This window comes from Citrus clementina, unplaced genomic scaffold (genome assembly GCF_000493195.1).
Source record: "Citrus clementina cultivar Clemenules unplaced genomic scaffold, Citrus_clementina_v1.0 scaffold_5, whole genome shotgun sequence".
Lineage (NCBI taxonomy): Eukaryota > Viridiplantae > Streptophyta > Magnoliopsida > Sapindales > Rutaceae > Citrus > Citrus x clementina.
The window spans coordinates 13908173-13931957 of NW_006262201.1; the positions used below are offsets into that span (position 1 = coordinate 13908173).

Consider the following 23785-nt stretch of genomic DNA (forward strand, 5'->3'; position numbering starts at 1 on the left):
CTGCACCTACCCTTGTAAGCGTGACTAAAGCCCGTTTGGGACTGCTGGGGCTTTCGATAAACTCACTACCAATCAGGCCTAAAATTTACATTACAAGAACTCAGCAGTCTACGCTCAATTAATTGTCTCTCTGTGAATGGACAATAAATATTGAAACGTTTTAATTAATGAAAAAGAAATATATAAAGATGATATTGTAGATTACAGCCAAGATAAGGTTTGTCTTTTGTTGGCTTCTGCCGAGTCCCAGGCATTGAGAGAGGAAGTATATCTGTTCGCTATTTTAACTGCAGAAAAAGTAGGAGGAGAATCTAAAATGTCGACATCAGCAAGCCTAAGCGTAACTGCTGGTATGCCGATTTCTACACAACATGGCTCTGCTGGCAGAGGCAGAGCTATAGTTCTATCAGTTCCAAGCAATCATACATTGCCACAGGGACTGGGTCTTGTTTCTGCTCATTCAAACTTGAAGGGACGCAGAGGAAGCTTCAAGACGGCCGTGGCTTCTGTTGACTCCAACCAGATTAGTTCCTCCTCTGTTCCTCCTGAAAAGGTTCGTTTCCCTTTATTATTCAACTATTATTTTTTTGTTATATTATTGAATCCGAATCATTAACAATACGTTTGAGATTGATATATGTACATATGCACACAACATTTAATTGTATTCTTGGCGATATGGTGGAGTGTTTCAAATTACTTTCTTATCAAGAATATATGAAAGTGATATGCCAAAATTCCTTATGGGGCTTCCGAATTATGCATTTATATGTTTAGAAGTAAAATAGTAAAAAAGCAAGACTGCCGTTCAAATTTAAATAGTGTGACATTTTGTTGTTGTTTTTATTATTGTTGCAAAGCAGGAAGCAAACAAGTAAATTTAAATAGTATTCTTCGGAATTATGCATTTATATGTTTAGAAGTAAAATAATAAAAAGGCAAGAATGCCATTCAAATTTAAATAGTGTGACATTTTGTTGTTGTTTTTATTATTGTTGCAAAGCAGGAAGCAAACAAGTATTATTTTGTTGTTGCGAATGCAAAGTTCATGCTGGACGAAGAAGAGCACTTCCAGGAGCTCTTGTTCGAGCGCCTACGGAACTATGGAGAGCGTAGTAAAGAGCAGGACTTTTGGTTAGTTATTGAGCCCAAGTTCTTGGATAAGTTCCCTAACATTACTAAGAGATTGCGCAGACCTGCTGTCGCTCTGGTTTCAACTAATGGTCCCTGGATTACGTAAGAAATTTACTGAAAAACCTTCCCTTTGATTACAGTTTCTAACTCCTTATCATATTCCTGCATTTTTTTGTGTTGAAAGTTAATGATACCTTGCTAAGACTTCAATTGCATCTCTATCATGCTATAGATACACCCCATCTTTTAAAAGATATTTAGGTGCTTGTGATGAATTTTAGAAAGTACAGCCCCTACAGAGATATTAGTGGATTCTCTGTACAAGCGATAACCTGCGGGAGGATTTCAATTTAAGCATAGTTGAGTGCTCTTATCCATGATTTTACATCTCAAGCTTATTGCTTATTCAGGAATGATAAAATATAGGAGAAGAGAACAGTAAGAAACCTTCTTGCTTTACGAAAAACCAAGCCTGGCATGCACCATCTGGCTGTTCTTCGTTGTGGAGCTTTTAGTTTGGACTCTTTTAATCCACCAAAAGGAATTCTAATTCTGTTGATGGTTTGAGCATTCTCTCATTTCTCATAACCATGAGTACCCTCTTTTGTTAAATGTTTGGGGATGTAACAGTTATTACATTCATCTAAATGTTTGTGCTTACTCCTTTTCTTGAGTCTGTTACTGTTTGTATCTTTAGATAAAACCAAATTGATTATTAAACAAGAAAAATATGATACAAGATAAATCCAAAGGCTGCCATAACTGCAACTCAGATCAGTCCAACACAAAAGTACCTCATACCCCTAATTTAAATCCTTGTGGGAAAATGAAATCATCTTGATAGTCTTGAGAACTAGCAATGGTAAACTTTTCATCTGGTACAATGCACATAAATGCACTCCTTTTAGTAGCACATGCAAGTGTATTAAGAGATAATAGCATTGAGTACTTTACATCAAGTTTAAAACCTTTGCAGCAAAACTTTTTTTCTTTTCTCTGATTTGCTATCCATTCAAATTCAAAGTCACAGTGTCCTGCTCTTCATGGATTGTTACTGATCAACTTTAAGGTCTCCCAAATCTTTTTCGTTATCCAATACTGAGGTTTGTTATGAATCACCGTCCGAGAAGTCCAGATATGAAGTTGTCTAGGAATGTCCTCCGAAAGCCAAACCTGTGTGACTGGTTAAATTAGAAGACCATACTCTTTTGAATAAAAAAGATCATAAAGCTACCTGTATTTCCACAAGTCTAATGTTCCTTAAGATAGGTGATGCCAACTAGAGCTGGCCAATGGACTATGCCGGCTCATGGGCCACAACCGTGCCCGTACGGCATGATGGCATGGAACCACCCATCAATGGGTCGTGTTGGGCCAACATTTTGGCCCATGGTTGTGCCTTGCCCCAGGAACAAGCACGAGCCCATCAAGGGCCCACGGGCCCGCTCCAATATTTTTGAAATACTTTTTATTAATTTCTTATCTTGTTTGGTTATAGAAAGATAAAAAGCAAATTTAACAATTTAAAGTTCAAGCTTTAAAAATTAAATTTGAAATTTACTTTGCAATAATGTTTGGGATCCCAATGTTTGAGTCCCAACTTGTGTCCCAATGCTATGTGCTACTCATCTATTGGATGATGGATTTCATAACTAGTAAAATTACTTAATCTCCATCCAATGGATGAATGCTACATCAATTGGGTCTTAAATTGGGGGTCTCAAATTGGGGCTTGTAATGTGGGATACCTAGCGTTGCTCATTTACTTTGTATTCTAAATTTCCAATTTCATATTGATAAATCTATTAATTGTGTTAATTTAAATTTAATTGAATGATTTGAATTATTTTTAATAATTTAATTTTTAAAGAATAAATATAAATATTACTCAATTAAACTAAAAAGACAATTATTTGATTGATAAATAAAATAAAATTTATTTTTATGAAATGAATAGGTACAAATTAGAAATAAAATGAAATATGACATAATTTGCATTAATATAGTTTACAGCATCCTGTGATGATTGAACTATCTGTCATTTGCATGTTACAACAATTTTTTAACCAAAAGTATTTCTAAATTTTAATCTCCATTGTCATTATCGCCATCATCATCAACTGCAACATGAACGTCATGACCATCATCATTGTCTTCATCAACAATTGTATCATTTTGCCAATTTTGATGTATTGTACGGGGCACTTACATCGTCATCTTATTCATTGTTTGAGTTAATTTAAATTGCATTTGTATAACTAATTAGTTTTCATATTTTAAAACTATAAATCATGCTGTCAAAATAGAATTAAATTAGTATTATTAATGAAAGATCTGTTGTTTTTTATACTCTTATTAAGGTTATAGTATGTTTTTAATTTTTATTGGTTCTATTAAAAGCAATTAATATGTTTCAAATTAATAAATTAATTAAAAGCACTATAGTTTAGTTTAGTCTTGCACTATAGTTTAGTTTAGTCTTTATATATTATCTAATGCCAGCAACCTTTATTCGTAGGCAAATTTAGCTTCTATATTCCTTATCAGCCTTCCAGTAGTTTTACTCGGTCAGAATTTGTATGGGATTCTACATCATTAAACATCCAAATAAGCTACTTCAAAGAATTGAATATTTCATGATTTTATATTGGCAGAAACTCAGTTGCCTTCATTAAAACAGCGTAATTATTTGAGTTAACATTTGAAGATTATGTATCCCAGTATTACATTTCTATTGCTGATCATGCGACTTCGCAGGTTTATGAAACTGAGGCTGGACCGGGTTTTATCAGATAGCTATGAAGCTGGCAGTCTAGAGGAAGCTTTAGCCTCTAATCCTGCCACTCTCGAGTTTGAGAAGCAAGAGAAGTGGGTGGCACCTTATCCGAAATATGAATTTGGATGGTGGGAGGCCTTCTTGCCTACCGGATCAAAAGGGTCAAAAGTATAGGGCAACATTTCCTTTTTTATTTTTTTTTAATCTTTTCTTCTCAACTCTTGTTAACAGACGAATTTTCATCATGTATTAGTAAGTAGCGATTGAGATTTGCATGCAATGGTGAAGCAGTTCATATTTTAAACTTTGAAGGTTAGTTCTTCAGGACCTGAAATCGACAAGTTAATATTTGGTATTTTGAGGAGGTAATAACATTATATTTCCAGAAATAGCCTTGTTCAGGGACAACTGATCTAATTTCAAATTTCCCAGGAAAGATGAGGCACGTTGCTGGCTCCGTGAGCCAAATTTCAAATGCCTTAGGAGTAATGTACAAGGCAGAGAAAATTAATATCATTATCGTACTTTGCTATTGAAGGACGTCTAAAGGAAAATGTTAAAAACCTGTTGCAAACTGCTAAAACCGAGAGAGAAAAGTCACAGCATTGCACAATTAAAAAATAAATAAATAAAGAATCATAAAAGAAGTGGCCTGGACTTTCGTGGTTGCCCAAAAGTAAGGTAGAGAAAAAATTATTTATGATCGATGCTGCCTCTGGACTGCCGATATTGGGAGTTTTTGGAGAACCGTTTGATCCAGTACTGCATACTGCTTCTTTAATTCAACTAGAGCCTTCTCAGCGCAAGTGTCTGCAAGATCCTCATGCTTCTCATACAGCATTGGCAATGTCAGAGACACCACAAACACTGCAATACCAGCAACAACATGCAATATAACATAGAATCAGAACTAATCTATTACTATTTTAAGGGACTGAAATTCAAGACTACAGCTAAAATATCGAAGGAGAACAACCTAAGTATAAGATGGTCAAAAAATCAAACCAACTGCCAATTATTGAGATGACCCATAAAACTAGAGTGGCCTGCATATTGGAGGAGATCAGAAAACCAAATGAGACCTCTTCCTATTAATATTATGGTGTGACTATGTTTATCGGTAAGTAACATCCGTCACGCTATATGACAACAAAAATATAAACGGGCAATAAAAGTTACCGTGAGAAATTTCCTTATATCTGGCTCTGTAGTCACATCTTGACACATTTTCGATGCAACATTAAATACACACCTTAGATAAAGAGCAACTCTTACGAAAAGGTCTTCAGGTAATTTAATTTCAGGAAATTGTGGTGGGGACCTGTCTCCATAATAATAATGTACAATTTTCTTTGTCATATGTTTATATATCCTTAAATGATAATCATGAAAATTCAATTTGACTGAAGAAAAGAAACTTACATATCAGTGAAAGCTGCTAAATTTGACCATAGGAACAAAGTTGACAATGTGAGAATGATAGAGTGGCAAATGAATGTAACTAAGTGATAGCCAACACATTCGAAGAAGAACCATATGACTGTCCCACTAGCCAATATGCCTGCTGAGATTTGCCTGTTCCTCCAAAGTAGAACATCTGCACCTGAACAAACACATACATAAATAGAATTGTATGATTCATAGAAGAGAAAATAAGATATTATTATTATACAGAAAAATGTAAAGTCACATCTCATGTTTCGGTAAAATGATCACGGAGATCCTTTGATTTTTAAAAATAGTCATACAAATTTTTTTAGGATATAAAGTATCCTTTTTTTGATAAAAAATTGGAGGGTCTGTAGGAATTTGTGACTTTTCATGTGTAGAAAAAGAGGTCTTTGTGATACTTTTTAACACTAAGGAGAGTCCGTTGTGTTTTTGTCCTTTTTTCCTATTAGAAGTTAAAGAGATGAAAATCAAGAGACACATGTTACATTACATTTTCCACCACCAAGAACATGATGAACTGGCTTCTGGCGACCAAACAATCGATTCTTTCCACTTGAATTCACCGTGTGGTTTTTGTCAATATCGGAGTCATTACCGCTAATGCTAGTCTTATTTTCAGTCTCATTTTTCTCTTCTGCAGTAGCACCATCTGCTGGTTGATTTTCAGTCTCATGTTTCTCTTCTGCAGTAGCATCATCTTCTGGTTGCAACATATTTTCCATGGAGCATACACCAGATCAGAAACCAAATGAATCTTATTTAAAGCATTAATATTTAACTGAACTAATTACTCCACCATTTTTCTTTTGGTAATATCTGTTGTTATGAGAGAAACATTCAAAGAGTGCAAAATAGCCCTCCAAATTCACATGCAAACCACACAATTATCATTTCTACAGGATCTTCTGCCATGTCACCATATGACGACATCACTAATTTTTTCTGACCTAAATTAATTTTTAATCCCCTTACCATTTTAAGATTTGATTTATTTTTTTAGAATATAAACTTACTATTAGATCAGGATCAAGATGAATTATTAGATTAGAATGAAAATGTCAAAGGAAATTAGATAAATATGATGGAAAGTCTTCCACTCATACAAAGTAATCACAGCACCAAAGAGCATATTTAGCTAAGGCATCTATTGTTGGGTTATTGTTTCTTGACACTTGCCTAATCCTGAAGTCATGTTTTGGATATAAATTATAACCTCTGCAGCTTTAAATTAATTCAAAAGAATCAAAACAACTCAATAAGAGTACCATGCTATGTTGACAGCAACTGAAAAATAAGCAAAGAGTCTGACTCAACAACTAATGGAGATAAACTCAACTCAATGGCAAGTTCTAGTTCAAAGCATAAGGCCTCTATCTCAGCAATATCAATATCATCTAAATATACATCAACATAACACCCGGAGCTGTAAATACCCCATCACACTCTTGTGCCACGGCCCTATACACCACTAGCCCAAGATGAATATCAATACCAGTATCTATATTAAGCTTAATAAAAACAATCTGTGGAGGCTCCTATGTAGTTAGAACCGAGGCAGAATGTTAAAAAACAGCCACAATAAGCTCTAACTTCTAGCAGCTCCACAACCTTTCAGCCTTGCCCATAACACACAAAGGAGAGATAGAGACACCCTCATACATAGTCCGATTCCTTGCATCCCAAACAGCCTACATAATCAGAACAAACATATGCAGCTCATGTTAAGTTAACAATGATTAGAATATTCCAAAGCATCCCTAAGGCAACTAACTCTACCATCCATAAAAGGCAGTAACCTGTCATACATCTTTAGCATGCCCATAATAAAATAGTGCATGTAAAATGGATTCAATAGGAGCATCACACAACTTACATCTAGCTTCAGTGACTACCCTTTTGACCACTAATTTAAGCATACAAGGAAGCAAATCAGAAAAGACACGCCATAAAAATGTTTCGACCTTGAAATCCCACGAGAGGATTTAGCACAAGACAAATGCCTCAATTGCAACGCAAAATGCCATAAGCCCTTATCTAGAGACACCTGATAAGTAGATTGAGCTTGAGGATTAAATGACATCATCCATTGAAAAATGTATCCATAAGAAATGCACATTCTACTAATTATGCTGTAATAACAAATCAAGAACAAACTTATCCTCTAGCAAAGTCATAGGTGAGACAAGACTGAATGTAAGTGGTTGAGGTATACAATTATCATTTTTTATACCTGACTTTTTGCGCTTCGGTGGAACCACGTGCAACAGATAGAAGTATATCTGCACACATAGTAACAAACAAAAAATGATGAAATGGGACCGAAAAAGGGGTTTTCAGTGATCCCACTCTAATGCTTAAGTCAGTGACTAGAGAATTCGAGTTGAATTATAAAATATTGGAGTTTTACTGAACTTACCTCTCTTTGAGAGAGTAGTTGATTATTTACACTATATTGCATCTTTAAGTGAGTGGTCTCCTAATTTTGGTGAATGTGAGGAGTTGTTGATTTGTGGTCGATTTCTTCCTTTATGGGAATGAAATGATGCATAGCAATTAAGACTCCATCTCCTGTATTTTAAGAGGTCATGGGATGGTGCGCAGTTGGCATAATTTGACCCCTCGGGTGACAATTTCTTTTACCTCTCTCAACCTTTGTTTCTTATTAATAACTCTATGAAATGAGAGTTATCATGACACTTTTAGACTTAAATCAATAATACTTAGAGAGTAAATAATATGCTTCTATTGCATTTTAGTTATATTTTGCATGAGCATCCAATTTTTATCTATCTTTAATAAATTGAGTTGTTTTAGAGTAATGTGTGCTTAGATTATATGCATAATTATAGGTGACTGAAATCTCAAGTTTTAAGGAAGGAATGCTGCCGCAACAGACTTGTAGAGATAATGAAAGAACTTGGCTATAGAAGAATTCAAACAAGAAAAAAAACAGTGAAGATGTTGTAGCTATTGCTATAGCACCGTTGTTGTAGCATCATTGTTGTATCAATCCTAGAGTAATAAGAGATGAGATTTCGTGCGCATCAACTAAAAGATTATAATATAAAGTTTTCTAAAAGCACATTAGAGATTTGAGACAAGTGAATAATTCCCAACAATGGAGTCGATCATTTAGGAATGTGAGAAAAATCAAGGGAGTAAACAAAATCCATGTTAGCAAGTCAAGATCAGAAATCAAGGAAGTCAAAGCAATAATTGAAGGACTCTCTCACCAAATAGCATCGTTGACATCTACCAAGTCAACAGAGCCACAAACCTACAACCAATTTGACCATGATTCATACCCAGATGAAGTCAATGCTATAAATGTAATGGAAAAGTAGTTAAATTACAATCCTTACTCCAATACTAATAATCCTATATGGAGAGACCATCTTAACTTTTCATGATCTTAATGATTCCAAAAAAATGGAACAATAGCTCTACCTCCATCAATGCAATCAATTCATCAAGCTCCTCAAGTATTTTAACCATCATTTAGACCATACAATCAGAATCAGGGCTACTCACAACCAAAACAATGGGAAGAAACATTCTAGAATTTTAGAAATTTGACCCATCGTACCATTGATGAGTTACGAAATGAGATTAAGGCTGGCTTTAATTTACAAGCCCAATTAATCTCGAACCTTGAAAAGATGGTGGACTAACTTACCTCTTCAGTTCAAACCTTGGCGATGATTGTTGAGAAATGTAAATTCTCAAGTCAACCAACGCTTAATCCTAAAGGAGTGCATGAAGTGAGTACAAGTTCATCTCAGCAGTATGAAGAGGTCAAACCCATCATGACCTTGCGAAAAAACAAAAAAGTAGACAACAAAGTGGACATGCCGGTGACAAAGATAACTCAAGTTGTACCCTTAGAATCTGAGGACCCATCAACAAAGGAGAAAGAGGATAGCATCCCACGAGAATGCATCCCCAAAACTCCTTTTCCTTAGAGGTTAGCTAAAGCAAAAAAGGAAAATTCCACGGGTGATATTATAAAAATTTTTAAGCAGGTAAGAATTAACATCCCTTTACTTGATGTTATTAAACAAACGCCCTTTTATGACATATTTCTTAAAAACCTTTGCACTAAAAAGAAAATCGTTCATGTACAAAAAAGACATTTTTAATAGAAAAACATTAGTTCTATACTCCAACATAAAATTCTTCCAAAATACAAAGATTCAAGCTGCCATACTATCTCATGTAGCATAGGAAACCACACATCTGAGAATACTTTGTTAGACTTAGAGCTAGTGTAAATATTTTACCTTATTCAATATTTATGAAACCTGAACTGAGAAAATTACACCCAACTCTAATTGTGTTGCAATTTGCAGATTGATCCATGAAAATATCTCATGGTATTTTGGAGGATGTGCTCATTCAGGTAGACAAGTTTTATTTTCCTGTTGATTTCATTATGATTGACACTCAACCAACATAAGTTTTGAATAAGCACATCCCCATTTCAATTATGAGTGGCTAGTTTAGTTTCAAGCTTGGGTTGAAGTGAAGCCTCAAAATAATTCATGGGCTTAATTAGGTAAGTTTATTTTCTTTTTCTCTCTAATTTATGTGGTTGTTTTGACTTATTGTCGATAGACAGTGTGTTGTGTCTAGATTTTACATGGAATATCGGGCTCCTTAGTGAAATATCGTTAGTGTCTTGCACAATGAGCACTTAGCACCATAGTAATTAGAGAGAAAATTCCCCTCTAGTATTTTGTGAGTTATCTTGACTTAATGTTGACAGAAAGTGTATCTAAGCTATTTAGTGGATGGTCTTGCCACGTTGTCGATAAAATGATTATTATCATCTGGCACAACATGTTCATGACACCAGACTTAGTGGAAGATCATTACATTTGGCACACTGAGCACTTGATACCATATTTATTAGAGTGAGGATTATGAGAAGTGGAAATACTCCTTCATGAATTAATTAGAACTAAAAAGGGAATATTAAGCCCATAATAAATGTTAAGCGTGAATCTATAGACTCAAGTGTTTCATTTGCATTGTTTTCATCTTTAATTCATTTATACAATTTTATTTTGAATCTTAAGATAAAAAATTCACTTCCAACCAACTCACATTTACACCTAAAAAATTAACCCCGCACATAATTAAATCTACTTCCTCATGGGATCGACATTTGTCACCACAAAATATATTATACAATAAATTTGTGTGCTTGCGAGTACAATAAAATTTGCACAACAGTTACACCTTAACTAAAGAGGAAAAAAATAATATTTTATGCAGCCTTGAAAAGTTCCAGGTTGCTACTGGATACTCCACAAATATTCGGAATCTTGTGTCAAAAAAGAACTTTACTTTAAACTCCAGGGTCTTAAGTGCCACGGCTATCATGTTCTTATGCAACAACTTTTGCCAATTGCCATGAGGTGTGTTGTAACACTCCACTATATTATTTAGTTTAAAAAATGCTTAAAACACAGTTACTTTTAATATAAATACGAATTCTAAAAGTTTAGCACAATCCAACAAAACTTTATTACAGAAAAGTAAGAGTCATATAGAGATTTCTTAGTTTATTTAAAAACTTAATTATTACATAAAGCCAAGATACTTATTTTTATTAGCACGAAGCTAAGCCCATCATAAAATCCTAAGGTCGGTTATGCCCATATGCACTTCGTCTTGGTTAGGATTTGGCACCAGCTTGTCCTACTCATCGTTACCTGTAATGTAAGGACTTAGTGAGCTAATGCCCTTTAAGATAACACTTTAATGCATGTATAAATTATGATGCATATGGATGACCATATTAAGCTCTTAAAATAAACTTAGAAAATACAAAATAATTTTATTTGGGCCCCAGGTATGTTGCACTACAAGGCTGACAATTTTACCCTTTAAACAATATGCCCTTGAGCCTCATTAGTTGATCTTTTGGGCGTTACGCATCGCCGTCCTCAAAAGATTTCTTTCAACTTAACTTTGAAGGCTTGCCCTCCTTAGAACTTTGCCACCTGGTAGTATAACCACCTATTTTTCATAAATTCATTTTTTGAAACGTTTTCTTCATAATGTAGCCCATGATATGCATGCATCCAATGCAACTTATAACATTTGAAATTTCTCGATACATAACAAAATCAACACACAACATTATTTAAATACAAGAGTCTTTAGTATAGGCGGCATAGCTGACCACAACATAATTAAGTATAAGTATCACATATTAGGCGACAGAGCCGACCTTGATATCACATATTAGGTCACAGAGCCGACCATAACATCACATATTAGGCGGCAGAGCTGACCATAACATCACATATTAGGCAACAGAGCTGACCATGACATCACATATTAGGCGGCAGAGCCGACCATAGCATCACATACTAGGCAGTAGAGCCGACCATAGCATCACATATTAGGCGGCAGGGCATAGGAGCCGACCATATAAAGATTTAAAATATAACTAATCACACTATAATAGCCATCATAATATAAAGGGATTGTTAAAACTGAACTTAAGTATAAAAATAATTTTGTCCTTACATTGTAGTTGAAGTGTTACTTACCTCTTGTTCTTGACTTCTTTAAACCTTTCTAAGTTAAGGATTCCTCTACTCTTGTTATTATGACTTAAAATATAAGGGAATGAAATTTCTAAGTTGCATTGCAAATGAGAGGTGGTGAGGGGGTATTTATAGGATTTCTTAAAGCTAATGGATGATTAGGATTTTGCCACCATAACTCTTGATCAATGGTTGAGATTAACCTTCATAAATAACCTTCATAAATAACCTTCTTAAATATGTACACTTCTTCTTACATCATCGCTTATGTCATCACTTACGTCATCATTTCTTATGTCATTACTTATGTCATCATTCCTTAAAATTAAATATTATAAACTCAAGGAGCTTGTTAGCTTAAAAATAAATTCTACTATATTTAAGAAAATTGTACCTCACAATTTCCTCTACCCTTTTTAAAAATTTCGTCCTCGAAATTTATTTACTGAATAGCTCAGGATGCTTATCCTTCATTTCTTCTTCATGCTCCCATGTTGCCTTCTCCATTGAGCTATTTCGCCATATTACTTTGACTAAAGGGATCTTCTTGTTCCTTAACTCTTTTATCTTTCTATCCAGAATTTGAATTTGACGTTCTTCATAGGTTCATAGGTTAAGTCTTCTTCTAGTTAAAGAGGCTTGTAATCTAGCACATGAGAGGAGTGTGGAACATATTTCTAAGACATTACGTATTCTTGATAACGATGGTGGGAGGGCAAGTCGGTAGGAAACATTCCTGACACGATCGAGTATTTTAAATGGCCCAATAAACTTTGGGCTTAATTTTCCCTTATTCCCAAATCTCATCAATCCTTTTACTGGGGCAACTTTTAGAAATACCTTATCACCAACTTGAAATTCCAAAGGCCTTCGCCTTTTATTGACATAACTTTTCTGTCAACTTTGAGTTGGCTGCATTCTTTGACATATTTTCTCAATTGCTTCAAATGAGGCAGTAATTAAATTGGGTTCAAGATGTCTTCGCTCGCCCATCTCATCCCAATGAATAGGCGATCTACATTTTCTACCATATAGAGCTTCATACGGTGCCATGCCGATTGTTGCTTGGTAGCTATTATTGTAGGCAAATTCAACTAATGGTATATACTTGCTCCATGATCCTTGAAAGTCGATAGCACATCCTCGCAACATATCTTCAAGTGTCTTGATCATTCTTTCAGGTTTGCCATTTGTTTGAGGGTGAAATGTTGTACTGAACTTTAAGCTTGTCCCTATAGCCTTATGTAACTTTTCTCAGAATGTCGAAGTAAACCTTGCATCTCGGTGAGAAATAATATAAATGGGTTTACATATATTTCTGCAAGCTGGTCCATGGTGTACATCATTTGAATAGGCAAGAAGTGAGTAGACTTTGTAAGTCGATCGACGATCACCCAAATGGCATCATGCATTTTGGTAGTTTTTGGAAGACCAACGACGAAGTCCATCGTGAACTAACAATGAGAAAACCTTTGGTTAAATGATCATTCGTCACCACCAAACATGCACATAATATATCAATTATATCATCAATTCATATTGGAACTATCAACCATAGACAACAACAAGCTCTGTTAGTCTCAATCTTTCTTTAGTGTGTCGTTAGGCAAAACAAGCTCTTCACCTAATCTCCAACCATTAAATAATTTAAAACAAGCTCTTTAAATTTAAGATAATGGAAGCATTAAGCAGAGAAAGATATTAGGTTGATCTAGGCAATAAACACACAAGCTCGGATTATTTAACCTAGGTTATGTTCTCCAATTGAAATCACTGATTCCAACCTGTTACTTATAATTAAAATCTCAAGAAAATTACGGATCAAGAATTTTAATCTAACAATAAAATTTATTCAAGTCCTATTGTTGAGTGTTAGAAAATGCATATTTATAAAGGAGAAAACCGTCATTTTACATTTCAAGTCTTACTAACACCTTTACTTTTATGAATTTAACCTTCTTTTGATTTAATTCCGTTTGTTTTATTTTAATTAAGTATTTTATGTATTTTAGGGGCATCATAGTCATTTCACAATAAACGAGAGATCAGATGACAAAACGGACATCACTTTTGAACTCAGAACGGTCGAAAACCTTAGGAGGAGCATAAAAGGAAAAATGGCACTGTTCACATGTACGGTACTATTCACGTGTACGGTACTGTATACGTTACTGTTCACGACACTGTTCACATAGACGGATGATGACGTGGCATTGACCGATGATGTGGCATTGACTGATGAGGTGTCACGATCCTGTTGGGGTAAAATTCTTATGTACTGTTGATGGTGACGTGGCAACATATCAGTGGGCGAAACATCTCGCATACGGTGCATGCATCACACAGGATTATTTTCAACCAAACCGCGTTACTGTTTATTCGGGTCAAACTGCGTTACTGTTCATCAGGGTCAAACCGTGTTACTGTTCATCCGCGTGGTCAAACCGCGGACTGTTGACTGATGACGTGGCGCAATCCTGAGCGTCCAAACTGTTTTTAATCCGATGGTCATGATTTACTCCATGTATCTATAAAAAGGGGGCCTCCCCCCCTAATTTGATATCTCTGAATCTATTTTTGGGATCCATTTTCTATAATTCCCTCTCCATCTTGTATTTTCTTCGTATTTTAATAAATTCCCATTTTGCCCTTAGTTCAATTATGAGTGACTAATTTTCTTTCAAGCTTGGGTTGAAGGTGAAGTCTCAACATGTGTCATGGGCTTAATTTGGTAAATTTATTTTCTCTTCCCCTCTAGTTTTTGTGGATGTTTTGACTTCTCGTCGACAAATAATACTAACCTTGTCTAGTACCGCCTTAGTTACACCGGCTCTCTAGTATAAGGTTATTATTATTTGGCACGGTAAGCCCTTAGCACCATATTGATTAGAGCGTGGTTCATGAGGTGTGGATTCCCCCCTTATGATTTAATTGGTATTAATAAGGAATATTTAGCCCATGATGCATGTTGATACGGATCCAGATACCCAAGTACGTCATTTCAATAGATTTCACTTCAATTTATTCTCGTAATTGCAATTCCAATTTTAGAATCTCAATTCCAATTTTAGGATAATTTAAATCACTTCCACCAAAATTTCAACCACCCATTTACAAAATTAATTCTACATATAATTAAAATCTACCTCCTCGTGGGATCGACACTCGTCACCATTGATCTATACTACAATAGATTTGTGCGCTTGCGAGTACATTAAAATTTGCACAATAAGTTTTTGGCACCGTTGCCGGGGAGGTAAGTAATTTTAATTCATAGAATTAATTTTTGTGAATAATTCCATTTAAATTGTTTTCTTGTATTTTTTTCTTAAAAAAAAAAGAAAAAAAAAGTGAATCTACATTTAAAGGTTAGTATTTTTTTCTTTTTCTCTTCTTTAAAATTCTGTAATTTAATTTTCAATTTATTTTTCTTTGTAATTTTTTTTATTTATCTTATTAATTTGTTTTTAGTTAATTTATTTCACGTATTTATTTTTGTGTATTTTTATAGAAAGGTTGGAATAGCGCAATAAGGTTAGTATCGTAATTTCTCCATCTTCTTTATTTTTATTTGTTTTGTTCCCATCTTTATTTTTATTTTATTTGTTTTGCATGCATGGTCGTAGGTCATTATTTCCTAATCTTGAACCTATAGATCTTGAACTAGAAAAAACACTTCGCACACAAAAGCACATTAAAAATAAATTTGGAATGGATTTACAAGCACCACAAGAGAGGCCATTTAAGGACTATTTTAGTCCCTTAGCTAATTTGAGCACATCATGCATAAGATACCCAAATGTAGCTGCTAGAAGTTTTGAACTAAAACCTAGTGTGCTAAATTGTCTCCCCATATTTTATGGCCTAGAAAATGAGGACCCATATAATCATCTGAATGATTTTCATGCAATTTGTCAAACTTTTAAATATGAAAATTTTTCAGATGATGATGTTAAACTCATATTATTCCCATTTTCTTTAAAGGATAGAGCTCGTTCATGGTTAAATACTTTGCCTGCCAATAGCATTTCATCATGGGAACAAATGGTAACTAAATTTTTAAATAAATATTTCCCAGTGCATAAAACCAATGCTATTCGCAGGGAAATCTCGGAGTTTACCCAGAGAGAGGATGAGCAATTTTTCGAAACATGGGAGCGATTTAATGAGCTACTCTTGAAATGTCCACATCATGGGTACGAGAAATGGCACCAATGTCAATACTTTTTGGAGGGATTACTACCGAATGTGCAAGAATGGCTAATGGCAACAAGTGGAGAAGAGCTAATGTCAAAAAGTGCATCAGAAATTTGGGAGTTTTTCTAGCGACAAGCGGATAATTCCCAACAACGAAGTCGATCACTCAGGAATACTAAAAGAATTAAGGGAGTAAATGAGGTTCACATTGGCCAGTCAACTTCGGGAATTAAAGAAGTCAAGGAGATGGTTGAAGGTCTTGCTCGACAAATAGCATCGTTATCGACTGCTAAATCAACAGAACCACATGACCATGACTCATACTCAGATCAAGCCAATGCCATAGGTGTAATGAGAAAGCTATCAAATTACAACCCATACTCCAACACATATAACCCTGGATGGAGAGATCACCCCAATTTTTCATGGTCTCAAGGACTCCAACAGAATGGACCAGCAGCTTCAGCTCCACCAATGCAACCAATTCCTCAAATTTCTCAAGCCTCTCAGCCCCCATTTAGACCATACAATCAGAACCAGAACTACTCTCAACCTAGACCATGGGAGGATTCATTCCAGAATCTCAAGAATCTTACTCACTCTACGATTGAGCAACAGAACTGCACCATTGATGGACTACGAAATGAATTGAGAGCGGGCTTCAACTCACAAGCCCAATCAGTTTCAAGCCTCGAGAAGATGGTGGGACAACTTGCTTCTTCAGTTCAGACCTTGGCAATGATCGTTGAGAAAGGTAAGTTTCCAAGTCAACCAGTGCCTAACCCTAAAGGAGTGCATGAAGCAAGTACCAGTTCACCACAGCAGCATGGAGAAGTCAAAGCAGTAATGACCTTGCGAAAAGGAAAAGAAGTCGACAACAAAGTTGAGATGCCGGTGACAAAAGAAAATCAAATTGTACCTGTGAATGTTGAGGAATCATCACCGGAGGAGAAAGAAGAAACCAACCCACGAGAATACGTTCCGAAAGCTCCATTTCCTCAGAGGTTAGCTAAAGGCAAAAAGGGAAAAACCACAGGTGAGATTCTTGAAATCTTCAAACAGGTAAATGTTAACATCCCTCTACTTGATGCTATTAAACAAGTTCCATCTTATGCCAAGTTTCTTAAAGACCTTTGTACTAAAAAGAGAAATATGCATGTTCAAAAGAAGGCATTTTAAACAGAAAACGTTAGTTCTATACTCCAACATAAAATTCCTTTAAAATGCAAAGACCCAGGCTCCCCTACTATCTCATGTAGTATAGGGAACCACACAATTGAGAATGTTTTGTTGGATTTAGGAGCTAGTGTAAATCTTTTGCCTTACTCTGTATTCGTGAAACTTGGACTTGGAGAATTACACCCAACTCTAGTGGTGTTACAGCTTGCAGATCGGTCCACTAAAATACCTCGTGGTATTGTGGAGGACGTGCTTATCCAGGTAGACAAGTTTTATTTTCCTGTTGATTTCATTGTAATTGACACTCAACCAATACAAGATTCAAGGAAGCACATCCCCATTATTCTAGGTCGACCTTTCTTGGCAACTGCGGATGCTCACATTCAATGCAGGACTGGAAATATGCAGTTGTCCTTCGGCAACATGACTATGGAGCTAAACATTTTCAACATTGCCAAACAACCTCACAGTGCAGATGATGGAATTGTTGATGTGGATTTAATTGAAGCATTAGTTGATGATACTTTTGTTTCAAACCTTAGTGATGATCCTTTACAAACATGTTTAACTCACTTTGGTTTGGATTTTGATATTGACAGATCGGTCGATGAGGTCAACGCCCTGCTTGACTCAGCACCATCCATGGACACTAATAAATGGAAGTCAAGAGTTGAAAACTAGCACCATCAGAGAAGCAACTCATTCCATCATCAGAATCACCACCGAAACTCGAGCTCAAACCATTGCCCAACACTTTGGAATATGCGTTTTTGGGAGAAGAAAGTACTCTACCGGTAATCATCTCATCATCCCTAAATGACGAACAAAAAGGTAAGTTGTTGGATGTTTTAAAAGAGCACAAAGGAGCATTAGGATGGACCATAGCAGACATAAAAGGTATAAATCCAGTAGACTGCATGCATTACATTCACCTTGATGAAAATGCTAAAACTACTAGGGAGATGCAACGTCGGTTAAATCCTAACATGAAAGAAGTTGTTAGAACAGAAGTCCTTAAGCTATTAGACGCAGGTATCATTTACCCCATTTCTGATAGTTCATGGGTCAGTCCTGTGCAAGTTGTCCCTAAAAAGTCAGGAGTCACTGTAGTTACCAATGCCGATAATGAATTGATACCCACTAGAGTAACTACAGGATGGCGTGTATGCATTGATTATAGGAAGTTGAATTCTGTCACACGTAAAGACCATTTTCCTTTACCATTTATCGGTCAAATGCTTGATAGATTAGCAGGCCATGAATTTTATTGCTTTCTAGATGGCTACTCAGGATATAATCAGATTCCCATAGCACCAAAAGATCAAGAGAAAACTACTTTCACTTGCCCTTTTGGCACTTTTGCATATAGGAGGATGCCATTTGGATTATGTAATGCACCTGCTACATTTCAACGATGCATGTTGAGCATTTTTTCTGATATGGTTGAACGATTTCTTGAAGTCTTTATGGATGACTTTTCTGTCTTTGGTGATTCGTTTGATCAATGTTTACATCATCTAACACTAGTTTTGCAGAGATGTATTGAGAAGAACTTGGTCTTAAATTGGGAGAAATGCCATTTTATGGTAAAACAAGGTATTGTTCTCGGTCACATCATTTCGAGCAAAGGTATTGAGGTTGACAAAGCCAAGGTGGATCTCATTTCTAATCTTCCTCCACCCAAAACAGTCAGAGAAGTAAGATCTTTCCTTGGGCATGCTGGTTTGTATAGACGTTTCATTAAAGATTTTAGCAAAGTTTCTAGACCCTTATGCAATTTACTTGCTAAGGATGTACAATTTATCTTTAATGATTCATGTCTTGTGGCTTTTGAAAAGTTAAAGCAGTTGTTAACATCATCACCCATCATTCAGCCCCCAAACTGGAGCTTACCATTTGAACTCATGTGCGATGCATCTGATTATGCAGTAGGAGCAGTATTAGGATAAAGAGTTGATCGAATTCCCCATATTATTTATTATGCTAGTATGACATTAAATGATGCACAGTTGAACTATTCAACTACTGAAAAAGAAATGCTAGCAGTATTGTTTGCATTAGAAAAATTTCGATCTTATCTCATTGGTTGTAAAATAATTATATTCACAGATCATGCTGCTCTTAAATATCTTCTCATAAAGAAAGATGCAAAAGCTAGACTAATTCGTTGGGTGTTACTTTTGCAGGAGTTTGACTTGGAATTCAAAGATAAGAAATGCACAGAGAATGTTATGGCGGACCACCTCTCTCGTCTCCATTTTGACACAATTACAGAATCATTACCATTGAATGAGTCATTTCCAGATGAACAATTAATGAATGTGGAAGTATTACCTTGGTATGCTGATATAGTTAATTATCTTGTTATAGGTAAACTTCCAGAGCATTGGACCAAGCAAGACAAGGCTAAATTCTTTGCAGAAATAAAGAATTTTTTTTGGGATGACCCGTATTTGTTCAAGTATTGTGCAGACCAAATTGTTAGACGATGCGTCCCAGAAAGTGAAATTCTGAATATCCTTTCATTCTGCCATGAACAAGCTTGTGGAGGCCATTTCAGCGCTAAGAAAACAGCGACTAAAGTTTTACAATGTGGAATACTTGAACATGATGCTTACACTTTCTGTTCTTCATGTGATAGGTGTCAACGAATGGGGAGCATTACACGAAGGAACATGATGCCATTAAATCCAATTTTAGTGGTTGAAATTTTTTACGTATGGGGTATCGACTTCATGGGACCCTTTCCCCCATCTTTTGGCCATCAATACATATTGGTTGCTGTTGACTACGTATCAAAATGGGTAGAAGCAATTCCATGTAGGACCAATGATCACAAGGTGGTGATAGCATTTTTGAAAAGCAACATTGTTTTCCGTTTTGGATTCCCTCGAGCAATAATTAGTGATGGTGGTGCCCACTTTTGTAACAAAGCATTCAAAGCTCTTTTGACAAAGTATTCAATCACACACAAAGTGGCGACCCCGTATCATCCGCAAACCAGTGGCCAAGTTGAGATCTCCAATCGAGAAATAAAGCACATATTAGAAAAGACGGTGAGGCCGGACATAAAAGATTGGTCATTAAGACTTGATGATGCCTTATGGGCATATAGAACAGCTTTCAAGACCCCGATTGGGATGTCACCCTACAGGCTAGTGTATGGAAAAGCTTGCCACCTACCTGTGGAACTCGAGCATCGTGCATGTTGGGCCATCAAGAAATTCAATTTTGACATGCAGCAAGCCAGCTCAGAAAGAAGATTACAGCTGGCAGAACTTGAAGAAATTCGCAATGATGCATACGAAAATGTCAAGATTTACAAGCAACGAATGAAAGTCTTCCATAATAAGCAAATTATGAGAAAATCATTCACTCCAGGTCAGAAAGTGCTTTTATTCAATTCTCGCTTGCACCTATTCCCAGGTAAGTTACGCTCTCGTTGGTCTGACCCATTTATTGTTCATACTGTTTTTCCACATGGGGCAATTGAAATTAAGGACCCAAAGAACGGTGTCACGTTTAAAGTTAATGGTCAAAGATTAAAGCCATATCTAGAATACCAACCACATGGAGAAGACACCGAAATAAATTTGAGTGACCCACCAGATTTGAATTGATTTTTTTTTCTTTTCGTTGATTTGATTTTTTTTTCTTTCTTTATATTATTCTTCTGCTAATTGAAATTATTTTTGCATAAGTGTGTTTGTTTAACTATTAAGTTTTCTTTTATCGTTTTTAATCATGAGTACCTTACTTAGACCGTTCCTCCTGAACATTCTTAAACCACTTCAACGTGTCAAAACTCATCTCAAAAGGCAGATTTAATTTTGTAAAACACATCGCATTTGGGCTCTACAACCACCAGAGTTAGTAGCCTATGTTGAGGGTTTAGAAAGCCAACTCAGAGACATTGAGAGAAGTGTTTATGACATCCAGTTGGAGCTTGAGGTAAATTCAATAAGAGGACGATTTTAATTTTCTTTGTGTGTTTTAATTTGTTTTTTTTGTTTGTGTGCTTTAGTTTGTTACCTCGGTGAAGTGGCGGATAACGGTACTCCGTGACAATCAAGTCGGTTACTTCAGTTTCCCATAATAACTGATATTCTGAGGCGAAAGTATGGACAGAAATGAGATTCTAGTGAAGCTTCACAAGCGATTCCCTTCACTTCCTCAGAATGCCCTCCTTACGATCTATAAAGCTCGATCCGAACGCATGCGATTACTCATGAGGAATAACATACCTGCTGACATCCGTTGGTTAATCGAGGCTAAAGTACGATCGGCAGGTGAGTTACCTCCAAAATTTATTGCATACATGCCTGGTTGTGGTAAAGGAAATTATGCAAGAAAACGACGAGCTCGAAGAATTTCTGTTGCTTGTCATAAGTGTGCCAGAATGAGTTGCAATAAAAACCCATGTTCTTTAGGAATGATGTCTGATAACAGGGAAGATAAGATTCAATTTATTAGGGATGGCTTGAATAAGGAGTCATTGGATGATATCCTTTTGTCTCTTGAAACGCATCCCAGTGGATATGTGCAAGGAGCGATTCTCCAGTTATGGCCATTATTCCAGAAAGAGCATGCACGATATAGTCTCGGGAATCTGACTATAAACGACCCTGTTTGCCAGTTTATAAGAAAACTAGATAGGAAGCCTATCCTTGACCCATAGAGGACGTTCAAGCCGTTTCTGGACGTAAAACCAGAGGAAGATGTGAGCCACAGTCGCAACTACCTGTAAATATCCTTTCACTTTACTGTTATTTTATTTCACTATTGTTTTATTGTGTGCATTATTGTCTTTAAAAATTTTATTACTGTTTGCTTTTTCCTTATTACTGTTTTCTTTTTCCCTTTTACTGTTTTCTTTTTGACTAGCGAGCCACGTGCTTTACGCGTTATTTGACACTGACATGTTACCTCATACACAACTGTGATCCACTGTCACCAAGATTCTTAAATGTGATTTCCTTTTGGTCAAGCACTCACAAATTATTTTTGAGAAATATCACAATGGCAGCTACTCCCAATAGACAATTCAAGAACATTTGTGTGCTTTCTGGATTTACCTATGGCAAACATAAAGAGTTCGTTGAGGCAGCTATAGATCTTGGTCGAAGTATAGCAGCGAGAAAATTACACTTGGTGTATGGAGGAGGTAACCGAGGGTTATCAAAAATGGTCTCAGAAGCAGCTTTTATCAGAGGAAGTCAAGTGTTAGGCATCATCCCAAGAGTCCTAAAACCATTGGGCAGTTCGTCTGACTCATCAACTGGAGAAGAGTTAGTCGTCTCAGGTATGCAAGAAAGAATAACTGAAATGCTTAATCATGCTGATGCTTTTATTTTCCTTCCAGGAGATCTTGTAACACTAGAGGCACTTATCACACTAGCATCTTGGGCCCATCTACACATCCACCAGAAACCCATCGGTTTGTTAAATGTCAATAACTTTTATGATGGCTTTATCGCATTTCTTAACCATGCAATAAAAAATTATTTCATTCCTTCTAATGTGAAAAAACTTTTTATTTGTGCTCACACTGCTAATGAGCTACTTGATCTGTTACAAGCTTATAAACCAGAGCCAGACCCCTGGACCTTTGTGTTGGAGCGCCCAAATAATGATGGTAACAATAGCCACAGTAAGAAGTACAAATTAGATTTAACTCTCCGCTTGTAAATATTTTCTTTTGTGTTGCACCACCCAGGTGATGTCTTCTAAACTCTACTTCTTTCCTTTTAAACATTGAGGACAATGTTTCGTTCTGGTTGGGGGAGGGAATAGTCGACAATTGTGAAATTTTAGTTAAGTTTTTACTAATTTTTGTTGTAGAAACTAACTGTTGCTAACTCTTTGTGTTGAAGATGGCTGAATATGGAGTGTAGTAACTCTAGAAACGCATCTTCATCGTTTAAAAAAAAATTCAGACATTTTCTTTTTCTTTATTATGTTTTTATGTTTATTTTTTTTTTAATTTCTCCTCTATAAATATACATTTTCCAACTTGTGAGTCGAAGATGGCTGAATATAGAGTGTAGTGCCTCTAGAAACGCATCTTTTTAAAAAAAAAAAGCCATTTTCGTTTTCTATCATTTTACGTGTAACTTTTCTAATTAGTTTTTATGCATCATTTTCACATTTCTGCATGCATATTTTCCTTTCATGTTTAGAATAGGTTGGGGGGTAGAATGTTGTTTAAAAAAAAAATTGTGTGATTTGTTTTAACATTGGATGACATGATTAATTCTAAATTTTAGTATTTGTATTATCTTTGGTCTTAAGTGATGTTACATTATGTTTGCTACTCTACATGTTGATGTCGGAGACAAATATGAGTTACTTGAAGGAATGAAAATGTCATAATAAGTACCAAGTGAGTTTTTGAGCCTATTATTTTTCTTGGAGAATAACCTTTTTGGCCATTCTTTATACAGCTTAACAGTTTATTATTATACACGATCTCTAGATTTCTTTTGAG

The 23785-nt window shown here is 35.7% G+C and overlaps 2 protein-coding genes and 1 non-coding gene across 3 annotated transcripts; 1 reads left to right on the top strand and 2 right to left on the bottom strand.

The window, feature by feature from the left end:
- Positions 1–196: 196 nt before the first annotated feature.
- LOC18040933 lies at positions 197–4265 on the top strand. Its single transcript, XM_024185199.1, has 3 exons — positions 197–553; positions 1007–1236; positions 3892–4265. The coding sequence occupies exons 1-3, from the start codon at positions 317–319 to the stop codon at positions 4082–4084; spliced, it is 660 nt and encodes a 219-aa protein (XP_024040967.1). The 5' UTR covers positions 197–316; the 3' UTR covers positions 4085–4265.
- Positions 4266–4500: 235 nt separating this feature from the next.
- On the bottom strand, positions 4501–12429 carry LOC18040934 (reticulon-like protein B5). Its single transcript, XM_024183545.1, has 8 exons — positions 12369–12429; positions 7593–7641; positions 6971–7050; positions 5853–6062; positions 5333–5513; positions 5090–5231; positions 4887–4956; positions 4501–4777 (listed from the first exon to the last, which is right to left on the bottom strand). The coding sequence occupies exons 1-8, from the start codon at positions 12427–12429 to the stop codon at positions 4608–4610; spliced, it is 963 nt and encodes a 320-aa protein (XP_024039313.1). The 3' UTR covers positions 4501–4607.
- Positions 12430–16017: 3588 nt separating this feature from the next.
- LOC112098626 lies at positions 16018–16121 on the bottom strand. The gene has a single exon (XR_002905736.1). It is a non-coding gene; the product is annotated as a small nucleolar RNA R71 (small nucleolar RNA).
- Between the last annotated feature and the right edge of the window lie 7664 nt (positions 16122–23785).